This window comes from Colias croceus, chromosome 18 (genome assembly GCF_905220415.1).
Source record: "Colias croceus chromosome 18, ilColCroc2.1".
In the NCBI taxonomy this organism is placed as follows: domain Eukaryota; kingdom Metazoa; phylum Arthropoda; class Insecta; order Lepidoptera; family Pieridae; genus Colias; species Colias croceus.
In genome coordinates, this window is record NC_059554.1 from 5,919,232 (window position 1) to 5,933,076 (window position 13,845).

General features: G+C 34.0%; 2 protein-coding genes across 3 annotated transcripts; one reads left to right on the top strand and one right to left on the bottom strand.

The window, feature by feature from the left end:
• Nucleotides 1-71: 71 nt before the first annotated feature.
• LOC123699633 (N-alpha-acetyltransferase 40) lies at nt 72-12,526 on the bottom strand. Its single transcript, XM_045646627.1, has 5 exons — nt 12,343-12,526; nt 11,979-12,235; nt 11,370-11,528; nt 5,998-6,156; nt 72-298 (listed from the first exon to the last, which is right to left on the bottom strand). The coding sequence occupies exons 1-5, from the start codon at nt 12,346-12,348 to the stop codon at nt 184-186; spliced, it is 696 nt and encodes a 231-aa protein (XP_045502583.1). The 5' UTR covers nt 12,349-12,526; the 3' UTR covers nt 72-183.
• On the top strand, nt 6,734-10,283 carry LOC123699632 (UDP-glucosyltransferase 2-like). Of its 2 annotated transcripts, XM_045646624.1 has the most exons (6): nt 6,735-6,937; nt 7,873-8,340; nt 8,426-8,596; nt 8,941-9,172; nt 9,393-9,612; nt 9,805-10,283. In XM_045646624.1, the coding sequence occupies exons 1-6, from the start codon at nt 6,740-6,742 to the stop codon at nt 10,154-10,156; spliced, it is 1,641 nt and encodes a 546-aa protein (XP_045502580.1). In that variant the 5' UTR covers nt 6,735-6,739; the 3' UTR covers nt 10,157-10,283. The 2 variants fall into 2 exon arrangements, with proteins under 2 accessions (XP_045502581.1, XP_045502580.1); XM_045646625.1 differs by lacking the exon at nt 8,426-8,596 and having other exon boundaries at nt 6,734-6,937.
• Nucleotides 12,527-13,845: the final 1,319 nt, after the last annotated feature.

The window sequence follows — 13,845 nt, forward strand, 5'->3', positions numbered from 1 at the left end:
TCAAGATGGTACGATATTATGTATTATTTCATTCACAGGGATTAAATTACGGATAAAATGAAAACAATATATAATTTATTAAAAACATTTATTACTTCCACAGATTTAATTTAAAAATTGTACAAATCAATTGCGTGAGCTTATTGTCTAGGTTTAAAATGTTAGGATTCGGCTAGTTATGTACTATGTCGTGTTCGGTGCGTGTGTGTCGCTGTCTTCCTCCATACACGTGGCTTTACTGAGAATCTCGTAATGGTTGGCTTCTTCTTTGGGCGGACTTGTGTCGTCTAAGCTATACCTGTTGAATAAAAAAAAAATATTAATTATTTTGGAAACTACTGATAAAATAATGCGTAGGTATATTATTATACTAGCTTCCGCCCGCGACTTCGTCCGCGCGGATGTCGGTCTTCGCGTGGATGGTTATTTCTCCATTTTGAGTACCTCTGTCAATAACATCTTATAAATATCTATTGGACCCAATTCCCAAATACGGCTAGGCGTATAATAATACGCAACGTGTGTTCGCGGTTCTACGGAACAACGTCTATGGATAAAACTGAAAAATTAAGATTAATTTTTTTCTACGTATTTTTCCAGGATAAAAAGTATCCTATTTTACGCCCAGGATAATAAGGTATAATTATACCAAGTTTCATCGAAATCGAACCGCTAGTTCTCACGTGATGCCTTCACATATTACAGACAGACAAAAATTTTTTTAATTACATATTTGGGTTTGGTATCGATCCAGTAACACCCCCTGCTATTTATTTTTTCAATATTTTCAATGTACAGAATTGACCCTTCTACAGATTTATTATATGTATAGCTATAATAATAAGTTCAGACTTGAACTTGGCCTTGTCTATAAAATATACAAAAGGACCCCCTCCATTTATATTTTGTAATCATCTGTATAACGATATTGTCTATGAATTTTAATACTAAGAGAATGAAATGTACAAAACAAATATAGCCAGCAATTTACAAATGGCTTTTATTCTATACAATTTGCATAATAAAACATACACCGAAATAAACGGATTACGGATGTATACCAAAAAGCAAAATTAAAATCAAAGCTCAACTCCCGTTCGTAACAACACACTACACTTATATTTATACATAGCCATGCACTCATAATATCTCCAAATACTATCACCTTATTATATGCACCAAGTAACCAAAACATTTTTATTAATCTGCGTTAATTGTATGCACGCAGACTGCGCGTGAGATTGGTCTGTGGTGATAATAGTGCGCCCGCGTTTCCGCGACGAACGTAATATCGCGTGCGGTCAGATACTATACCACACATGCTCAAACTTATCATCTTGATATTTGAGATGTTATAAAAAATTTATAAGCTAACATAACCTAGCAACCTTGCAATATTATGTTTTAATTGTAATTTAATGATTTTAAAATTGTAAAATATGTTGAGTAATAAGATTAGATTCTTATATAAATATATTAAGTAATATTTTTCACTAAAACTATAATTCCGGATCTAATGAGTCGATAGTATTTAAATCGATGAATTTTTAGTGTAAAGAAAGAACACGGCGTGTAGAACACCAATAAAAACGTGATTGAAATCTATAATCAAAATCAAATCAAATCAATACAGTTGCTACTTTTGAATAGATTTAAGTAGTTGTTTCTCTTATTTTATCTATAAAAGTTTAAAGGTACATACATATTATAATTAATAATAATTAAATATTAAAATAAAAGTATTACATAATTTTATTTTATCATCTGTACTAATATTATAAAGCTGAAGAGTTTATTTGTTTGTTTGTTTGAACGCGCTAATCTCAGGAACTACTGGTCCGATTTGAAAATTCTTTCGGTGTTAGATAGCTCATTAATTAACGATAAAGGCTATATATCATCACGCTAAGACCAACAGGAGCAATGCGGGTGAAACCGCGGGAAACAGCTAGTAAAATATAATCGTTAACTTTAATAAAAAATAATTATTGGTCAATAATTAAGTTACGTAATAATCTTATATACCTTTGTTTATGGTTTATGTTATCATTTTTTCTTTAATTGGCGGTGGATGCGCAAAAAGTAATGTATTATTCTTTATCTGTCGAATGCACATAGTGTCAAATGTGTTTGACCCAGCATTTCATATTCATTCACGGTTCACCCTGAGCAGTAATTGAGTTCATTGCATTATCGTATTACTATTTTTTTTATGTTATTTGATAAACAAATGCATGATAAAATATTAAGGCTCATGTACTATAGCCGTGCCGCGCCTCAATCTATCGCATTGCATAAAGCTCCCGCCTGCTCTTTGAATCATTTATAAATATTACTAGCTTACCGCCCGCGGCTTCGCCCGCTTTGTCTAAAACCTAATAAATTATATACCTATGTTACCGGAAATGTATGAAATCAAGGAATTGTAAACAATTCCTAGGAAATGTGTACAATTCCGATACCTTTTAGGAAATGTATAAAATATTGTTTAAAAAACTATTTAATGCATGCATATCCTAGGAAATGTATAATCTTCCTAGGAATTGTATACAATTCCGATATCGTATTAGGAAATGTGTAAAGTAAATGCTTTCTGTAATAAAACACGTTGTTATTTTTTTTATTATAGCTCTTATTGATACAATCGGGTAACAGTCATACCGTAAAATTGTAATAATATTATGTTAATATTATTATCTTACTAATTAACATTTTAAAAATCAACTATCTAACTTTTAACGTTGGTAAATATCACAAAATCAACTTATATTTATTCTTATAAAATCAAATTTTCATTTTGTAAGTAATCAGTCCCCTCGTCCCGCTGTCCTCGCGTATATTTGGCGCAGTCGGATTGTACAATCCGCCGTATTACATTACGGCTAGCTGTTTTAATATGCCGAAAATTCGTCTTTTTCCAAAATTCTACAAAAAGACGGTCGCGAGCCGACGGAGCCCCACTTCGTGGGGCTCCTATTTCTGTGTAGTTTTAAAAAACACGAACCTAACCCAACCCACCCCCTTATCCAAACCAAAAATTTCTGATTACGAATTATCGGCATAGTTACTACAAAATGTCGACCGTTTGTAAACGGCCAGATTATATACAACTTGCCTGCGACATATCAATATCTTAAATATTTTACATTTCCGATAGCTATTTAGGAAATGTATAGATTTCCTAGGCAATGTGTATAAAATAATTTATTTCACACATTTCCGTACGATTTTAGGAATTATATACATTTCCTAGGAATTGTATACAATGACGGATTACATACATTTCCGGTAACATATATACTAAAACCTTCCTCTTGAATCACTCTATCTATTAAAAAAAAAACCGCATCAAAATCCGTTGCGTAGTTTTAAAGATTTAAGCATACAAAGGGACATAGGGACAGAGAAAGCGACTTTGTTTTATACTATGTAGTGATGTTGGTACGCCAATATTGTCTCTTCAAGCGAAGAGTGAACCGGTACCTACTAGGGAAGCGCGTACCGTCTTGACCACATCTTAGCTTTCCATCAGGCGAGATTGTGGTCAAGCGCTTCCCTATCTAGAATAAAAAAAAATGTCATTTATCATAGGATTTATGGATAGTGATAGATATAAGCTTCTTGATAGTGATACTATTATGACTTTTAAGATCGTAATTTCTCTTTTCATAGACTAATAGAGCAGTTAAATGCAACAGATTACATGCGAAGCTCTATCTAATCTTAACACCTTTTTTATTACTTTTTCCATTATCTCTCGTGGTTTGGTGAAGTTCGAGATTAAATAACATACGTTCCCATTGTGTTAATTTCTAGACCTTTCGTTGAACTTAACAAGCGTACAGCCCTATGCTTATCTGTGAATGGTTACTGGGTCAACCGAGACAGACCATTTGGTATCGGCAGTCGGCGATGTTTTGATATCTGTGATTTATATCTATTGACATTATATTATTATTATTACACTCAAATCCTTTCTGGCCAACTTCTTCCTTAAAGTTTTTTTCGTCTACTAACAATTTATACATACATCATCTTTGAAAAGACAAACAGCGAAGTCTCAGTAATTGGGTCGCGTTACCCTTTGTCACGGAACAAAAAATACCGTATTGATCTTTTTGTTCGACCGATTTTATGATTTTTGTAATATCGATGAGTAGATTGCATATAATTAAGTATCGTTAGATAGTTATTGTAGTAGGCAGTGGCCTAATGCTGTGCCTAGATCGATTTCAGAAATTAACTTTTTTGTTGCTTTTTCATTGTTAGGAGAAGGATTTTATACCAGTTTTTAAGAAAACTTAACCGTTTCTTCAATTTTACGCGACAGACTGTTTGCGTAAGTACCAACATAATAAAACTGCTACTAGGTACTATATAGAATACTTTCAATATCTATACATATAATAAATCTGTAGAAGGGTCAATTCTGTACATTGAAAATATTGAAAAAATAAATACCAGGGGGTGTTACTGGATCGATACTAAACCCAAATATGTGATTAAAAAATTTTTTGTCTGTCTGTCTGTCTGTATGTGAAGGCATCACGTGAAAACTAACGGTTCGATTTCGATGAAACTTGGTATAATTATACCTTATTATCCTGGGCGTAAAATAGGATACTTTTTATCCTGGAAAAATACGTAGAAAAAAATTTATCTTAATTTTTCAGCTTTATCCATAGACGTTGTTCTGTAGAACCGCGAACACACGTTGCGTATGATTATAGGTCTAGCCGTATTTGGGTCCAATAGATATTTATAAGGCATGGCATGCATGGCATTGTCAGAGTTACTCAAAATGGAGAAATAAACCATCCACGCGAAGACCGACATCCGCGCGGACGGAGTCGCGGGCGGAAGCTAGTATATAAATAATAATTAATGAAACATCAAGGGGGCCTCCCCTAGACATACCTACACTTACATAACTACTTATCCATGAACGATGAAGGTATTTTACTTCGTTTTTTTTTTTTGTATTACTTAGTACTATAAAGTTGACGATACATTTTTTTTTTTATATTCTAATCGTTACAAACCAAACGAATTTGATTTATCTCAAGCGTGCTATTGATATCCACATGTGATATAACTTTAGAAGTAGCACACTTTTTAAAAGGTCAAAAAGCAAATGATAAATATTAGTTTCCGTTCAGTTATGTTTACAAAATGTATGAGTAATGCTTGACGAATTTGTTATTTGTTTTTTTTAATACCATTCAGATGCTCTAATAATGAATAAAATTCAAAGAATAGATAAAATTCGATCACGAGGCGGGAATCGGGATCAAGGGGTGGTCGAGAACGAGAGGCTAGGTCACACCGGCAAGGCGAAAGACGGAAGTTAGAATACCGCCTCGTAATTTGATTTATTGAAATGGGACTAGTAAAAAATATTGTAAATAGGGAAAAATAATCGCACCCAACATTTCACTCAACGATCTGTCATCGTATGACGTTCTACAAGATGACGGCGTTAGTTCCAAATCTCGCCACGCATCGAAACCTACGAGCGCACTATTATTTCAACGTGCAAAGTATGGTATATTGTGTGTTAGGTAAAATACGTTATTACAAATTGTTCATATTGGTAATCCTCCACGTTCGAACACGCTTACCCGTAAGTTCTAAAGAACGCAGCGAAAATATGCCTCATAAACATTCATGTTGGTACAAAACACTTGGCTACAATGCCTAAAAAAAGCGGCGAAGAAGAATACAGCGAAGATACGCCCTATAAACTTTCATTTTAGTACACTATAATTACCCGTGAGCCCTAAAAAAACGGGAAATATGCGTCTCCTTACTCGCAAGCTCTAAAGATACGGCTTATAAACAGCAAATTTTACAACAGCATAGGTGCAGGTGCGACTGCGGGTGCGCACAGGTCCCTTAACGTCCCGCTAATACCTACAGTTTTCTGCGCATCGGATCGTACGATGTTCCGAGCCGCCATTAAGTTTGAATCGTAGTATACGTGCCTACATAACTCACCCGCAAGCTCTGAAGAAGGCTGCGGCGGCGGGGTTGTGCGTGAGCGCGGTGAGGCGCACGCAGCGCATCCGCGTCGCAAGCGCCACCCGCTCGAGCACGCGCAGCACTCGCTGGCCCAGCCCGCGCCGCCGACCGTCCGCCTCCACTTGTACCTCGTAACTGCAAACCATATCTCACTACAACTCACCCTGTTTGTACACTGGAAACTTAATTAATCGTGTGTTTTATTTACTATCTACTTGTGAATTACTTTGTCTGTCACGCTACGATAGCCTGCCTAGTTATTGGCCTCCGTTAACCGTTTTGCTAGAGTCCGTCTTCTACGAATTAAGCGAATATTGCCATTGCATAGTTACACATGGCCGTTTTCTTTTACGAGTGTGGGTGATAAGTTTAACAATTATTATTGAAATAACACTATATTTTCTTATCTACCTATATATACAAATGAAATATGTACGTGTTATGAATGTTGGCCAGATGTCCTTAGTGTTCTCTCAAGTAATAAAGCGATAAAAGTTCAATCCAACATAATATTATTGTGTAAAAAGCTTCATTGCTACACTAATCGATCATTTATTTTACGACTACACAGAACTGAATGAGTAATACGAAAATGCAAACAACAATATTTCCACGAAAGAAAACCGGTGCAAATCAGTGCACCGAATTACAGTGAGTACAAGATCGCGCTGACGTCACCGAGGGCCGGTGGTTGGTGTGAACGCTGAGCTGCGACGGGATGCAATCAGTGTCGAGCCACAGCGGGATGCAGCGGGTCCTATGTACGGTGCTGTTGTGCGCCGCCGCAGTGCACGCGGCGAGGATCCTCGCCGTGCTGCCCACCAACACCAAGAGCCACTACGCGATGTACGGTCGCATTATTGATGCCCTCGTCAAGAGAGAACATCATTTGACCGTCATCTCACACTTTCCCAACGTATGTATTTTATTTTTGTTTATTTGATATTTTTTAATGCAACAAAAATCAATATAAAAAGTCCAGATAAAAGATGACTGAAGCTTTTTAAATTTACACGAGCTTTTAGAATTAATAATGCAACTGTTCGTTATTAGATAGCACGCAATAGATAATGGTGTACTAATATAGTATACTGCAAAATCAGTAGTTTGAAAATTCATAACCAAACCATAATTAATAAATAGCTTTTTATACGTATGATATTATTACTTATAACTTTATGTTTGACTCTCTCTTTAATCTCTTTAATATTTCAAATGATATTTTCTAGAAACAGTACTTATCGCCCCAAATAGTTTTTTGGTATTTTTACAGAGTAACATAATTATACAAGCATAGAAAATTAAAAACACACTTACTAACTAGGTACGTGATAAGAAAACACAAACGATTTCTGAGTAACTTTTTTAGTGATAAAAGATGGAATTCCTTTTTAACTAGCAGATAACTTACAATTGGAAGTGTATTTTTTAAATGCATCCTGGTTTTCGATTTTCTTGAATGCCATGTACAAATGCATTGCATTAATACAATACAAAATGTTTCTTGTATTGTATTAATGCAGTTGGACTTTAAAATGAGTTGTTATTTATAACAACAATACTGTCATTTATAATTAATACATAGCTGTTGATAATCCATCTAATTTTAAAGTTTTGTTAAAAATGTTAAATGTATGTGTAGCATATAGAAGATGAAGATTGATCCAAATTCATTGTTTAATCGAAGAAAGCTGTATATTTTATTTCTACATGACCTCTAATGTCTGGTTATCCTCAAGTGTTATCGCGCGGCACGCGTTCGTCTCTTCGCGTTGGCAAATCTTGGAACGATTAATGTTTTTGATCTAATAAACAACAATATAATTTATTTTATTTCATGTTTGTTCACAGAAATATCCACCGCCAAATTTGGAGCAGATAAGCTTAGAAGGGACGATACCTGAAATTACGAATAACTTGACGAAGCTGCAAACAACAATCAAACCTGATTTCATTAGAAATTTGGAGCAGATAATAAAAGAGTGCCTTCATGCGTGTGAAGTTGTATCCCAAATGCCCGGAGTCATTTCGTTGCTCAACTCTACGGAGAAGTTTGACTTGATTATAGTCGAAGTGTTCGGGAGTGAATGTTTCCTACCATTTGGGAAGAGGTTTAATGCGCCCGTCGTAGGACTATTGTCAAGTGTACCGTTGCCGTGGGTCAACGACCAAATTGCTAATCCAGAAGGACCATCGTACATACCAGCTTATGTCACAGGCTACGGCCAAAGAATGAACTTATTGGAACGTTTCTTTAACACTATCGCCATTAACTGGGCTAAAATTATGTACCGATATAAATCGCAGGCAGCTTCCCAGGTAAAAATTAATCATAAAGATTGAATAAAATATACTACTAGAAGTATTCAATTGAATAATCAATACATATTATTTTATTGTTTAGGCGATTGCAGACAGAATGTTCGGACCCGGCGATAAGTTAGAAACATTAGCACAAAATTACAGCTTGATTCTGTCAAACAGTCACTTTAGTATAAATGAGGTGCGACCTTTAGTCCCCGCTCTGGTAGAAGTCGGTGGACTGCATCTCAACGACGCACAGGCCATGCCAAAGGTGACTTTTTCTATTGATAACTCCTACAATCGTCGTTTTGTATATTTCGTAATGCTTAATATTACTTTAAAGTTGTGATATGTTATGTTCATAATTTTTCTGTCCTTTAATAATATGACTTCATTGTGGTAAATAACAATAATTAACCCAAATTATGCTGTCTAGCGTCAAAGATCTATCGTATCAAATTATCGAAGTAGCACCTAAGACCTTTTGGACAACGATAGCGTACGATTGCATATACAATCGTGATTGTTTGAATTGGGTAATTTAATATATTAAACAAAACCGGTTTTATCTGCCCGTGAAATTAAAAATAACTAATTATATTTTGTCTGTTGCAGAATTTGCAAAATATTCTAGATAACAGTAACGAAGGTGTTGTATACTGGAGTTTCGGATCGATGTCGCGGATAGAAACAATACCGACTGATAAACTTGCACAAATATTCCACGTGATGTCGGAATTGCCTCAAATATTCCTAGTGAAAATGAATCGAGAACTGCTATCCAGTAATCTAACTGTCCCTGAAAACGTCTTTACGATGGATTGGATACCTCAGTACAAAACATTGTGTACGTATATAAGTCACTCGGTAGCTGTTTGTTGCATAAGAAATATGTACTTATAGTAGTTCAAATAGAACTATAATCTTTACTAGAAAAAAGTATCTTAAGCACTCATGAAACATCCTTCAATGCGCAATGATAATATACCAATTCTGAATGTATTTAAATGTTGTGCAATTCTACAATTTATCAATAATGTTAAATAGATGCATATGGTTTATTGCAGGTCACCCGAATGTAAAGGTTTTCATTGCACATGGTGGGTTACTGGGCACTCAAGAGGCAGTGGCTTGCGGGGTTCCGATGCTTATTGTACCCCTATATGCGGACCAAGCACTAAACGCACGAGCTATGAATGATCGGGGCCTTTCACTCACTTTAACCCTACAAGAAATTACTAAGGACACATTAAAAGAATCATTACAAAAATTGCTCAATGATCACAGGTGAGATCAAGTGTATTATGTGTATATTACGAATTAAAAAAAAAATATATTTATGTTTCGTCTTCGAAATATAATTTTAATGACACAATAATAAAGATAATATTGTTTGGCGGTCAATAATCTCAATTTGAATGACAAATGATAAAACGTGACTTTCAAGAATGTTATAATTAGGTGATTGTATTTTTTCAGATTTAAAGATAACGCGCTAAAGCTCCGTGAGAGGTTTTTGGATCGACCGATGCCGCCTTTGGAGACGAGCATCTATTGGATAGAATATGTTTTGAGGCACAAGGGGGCGTCGCACCTCCGTTCGCCGGCCTTAGACTTGTCTTTGACAGAATATCTCCTTTTAGATGTACTTTTAATATGTATTACGTTAACAGCGATGACGACATACATTTTATACAAATTATTTCGTTATCTATGCACGCGATGCATTCGGTGGTGGCCCAAACAAGCGATGGCGCAAAAGACTCTGTTTAGGAAAACTATTACGATTTTACACACCTTTATGTGGGTGTATAAAATAAAGACAAATTAGTCGTGCGTAGGCTAACGGTAGTGTGAATAGTTTTATTTTTAGAAAATATGTGCATATTAAATTATTTGTATATTTAATTTTAAATACAATGTGTTCATTGGTACTTACTATACAATATATCAGATAATTTCTTGTTTTAATGATCATTGTTTACTCCTTATTACAGAACTTATGTAATATAATATGTAGAAAGTAGTTTTATCGTACATTCTCATAGATATGATGACAGTACAATATAGAGATATTAATTATGAGCTTTCAAGTCGATTGTAGCTCGTAAATGGCGCATGCCACGTGCAACCCATTTTGAATAATATATATGTAACAAGTCTCAGACAACCTTATCAGCTCATCAACGGACAGAACATAGAATTATGGTCTAATATGAAAATGAACTTAATATTAATATTTTCGTGTTTGTGTTATTAATTGTATTTTTAAAAACCAGTTTTTGTTAGTTCCACATTTATATTTAAAAAATACTGAAAAGTAACTTTTGAATTAAATTTTATATCATTATTGTAGTGATTTGGGATGTGTTATGTGAGACTTGTAGAAACTTACGATCAAAAGTATCATCTTAAATGAAATGTTAATCAATTTATTTAAATAATATTTGATATATTTATATATTTCTACTTAATATTAAAATATGTATTACATACATACTATGAACTGAGATACAACAAGACTTTGATATAATTTTGTTGTGTTGTGTTCAATTTGAAATGAATTTCAATAAATTCATAAACAGCTTTACTTGTAATTTGTAAATAAATATATATTATAATATGATACTATGATAGCATTCATTTTTTTTAAATATATGAACTGCATTATAGTAGCAATAATTTTACCAACCAATGTTTGCATAAAAATAATAATTTTACCAACCAATGTTTGAATGTATTATGTTAACTGATAATTCATTTTCCTAACATTTTCCTAACAATGTGAAAAAACTTAGGAGGGCATCCACAGTGCCGGTGTAAGGGCCACTGATACCCCGGGCGAAAATATTGTGGCGCCCACTTGAGGTGTTCTGAAGGTTTGCATGAGGAGAGGCAAGAGACTCCAACTTTTGACCTTGGCGCCCCCAGAATTTGTCGCCCTAGGCCATCGCCCCCTCTCGCCCCCTAACGCCGGCACTGGGCATCCATTACTTGCTTAAGGCATTCAACTAGGACGAGTATAAAAATAAATGTATTCTTACCAATACAAAACAGGATCTCCAAAATCCATGTCAAATCTAAAATGTGAAAAGGCTAAGAGGTTATCTTTATTGTCTTTGGCGATCAAGTACCAGGCTGCATCATCAGTCATCTCTTCAACTTTTCGGTCTCGGTTCCAACCCCAGGCACAGGTCTCATATCTGGAATTATTTTGTTATTGTATTAGATTCGCAAAAATGTATTTGTTGAACTTTCTCTCAAAAATGAATGGAGTGATTTTATTAGTGTTTGAAGATAGTTAGGAGGAGACATGTGTACAACAGTTGAAACATCTCAGTTCTGATGAATTTCCATTGATTTTAAATTTATTAAAAATATGGTGGGTAAAAATATAACAACTTGTACTTAACTATAACTAGGTATTATGATTTTGAATAATGTTTAAATTGCAAAAGCCTTATATTATTTTATTATAGGTACCCACACTTACTTAAATAAAGTAAGTATCTGTTGAAAGCCATTTAGAAAAATTTAACAAAAATTTTTTCTATATAATGATATTTTTAATCAATGTGAAACAATTCATTGTTATGATTCCAATTAAGCTTAAATAAGATCGTTACAATTTACTCTGAAAATTTATAACTTACAAACTTTTCATATTCCGTTCAGTGAGATCTATAGCCCAATTCAATACATTTTTATCCAGCTCTGTTACTCTCTGTATGTACATATCCACATCAAGGTCATTACTCTTATATACTAAGAGTTCTTTGCACAAGGAAGCCAAGTCTTCTAGCTTGTTTGCCTTTGTAACATGGGCCATGCCATCAGCTATACGACGTTGTTCCAACTTACGCGCCTGCCGCTTTTCCTTGTTTTTATTTACATTTGTCACTGTTTTTTTCTGAAATAGAAACGTAATTATTCCATAAGCTTCAACTGGCGCCAATAAAACCTATAAAACCAATAGGATAAACAAAGAATTTTACAATAACTCAAAAAACTACTTACGCCCATTTTCGGACTTTCTAACGAATACTACAGAATTCAACTTTATTTTTACACAAATTTGGAACAAAAGTCTTTATTTTGTTATTCACAATTTTCGATTTTTATTTCGAAAGGCGGGAGACAAAATCTAAACATAAATTTAACGCTATTGATTATATTGGTTGACACATGACACTTGAGTACTTGACGTTGACATTGAGTTTGTTGAACTTGAGTCTTGAACAGATATTTTATTACTTATCGGTTGCATAGAATGCATAGAAATTTGTCTGCGTTGTATATAATGAAACAATGAAAAGTTCCCCAAAGTTTTCCAGCTATAGTGCGACATAAAAGAGATGAAATTAATTAATTTGGAACTAATTTTTTTTTTCATTATCTGGCAACCCTGAATTTTCAATGCAGCTGTCAAGTTGAATAAAAATTTGTTGTTTTTTTGGTGAAGTTGAGAATTCATAAGATAAAATTGTAATTTTGAACAAGAAATTTACTCAAAAAAGGAGAAATCATGAAAAAGGTTAAACGTAGCGGTGTCCGTGATGCCATATATAATGTTTTCATTCGGTGTTTCTCATAATTTCAAGCTGAAAAACGAGAAAAATATTTGGAAAACGTTTACAAACGTACAGCAGATTATACCGGTGAGATTCCATTTATTTTTGCTCAGTACTACGTAAAATGAAATTTAATTTGAGGTTATTTGTATGTAAACAAAAACTAGTTTTTATAGTGCGACCAGCACAATTTGAGTCAAGAAGTTATATCCAATCCAACCAGCCTTAAATAGTATAGTGATAACTATTTTCATACAGCTATTTATGAATCCTTACTTGCTACTTACTAGAGTGGACGCAGGAACCCAAAGTGAGTCTTGGCCTCCGACATAAAAAAAAATAGTTTTAAGCTACTAAAATAATAATATGTTAAATGTACTATTTGATTTTATTCATCTTAATTCGTTTGTTATAGGGGTTTCTGAAAGCACAGTACGCAGGATAGTGGAGCAAGGGAGTAAAAATGAAGGAGAATATCTACTAAAAATAAATAAAAATATGTAGTTTTCAAATCACCTTGTTTTTTTTTTACCTGACGGACCCAGAAGGAGCGTAATGTGTTTGAGCCTTAGGTTTGAGCTGTATGTATGTATGTTTGTTTGTTCGTATGTTTGTTTCTATGTGCGCCTCTGCAGTCTAAATGGCTTGACCGATTTCTATAAACTAATTCCAAATATTTACATTTAAGTAAAATTTGACCTAGGTAGGTCATTTAAAATACTAATGTATTTTTGTCTTAAATTTACACGATGATGAATGAAACAACTTTAAATCGCGGTATTTATTACTTTTTATATTTTTGATTTTTATTCTATATTATCAACTGTGATTATCAAGATTGCTTGCGTCGCAGTATCAGTGTTGCTATATGAGCGACGGTGGCGCCCTCATTTTTTGTCATCTCTTTTGTGTCGCACTGTACGATATAATATAATATACTTGATACCTA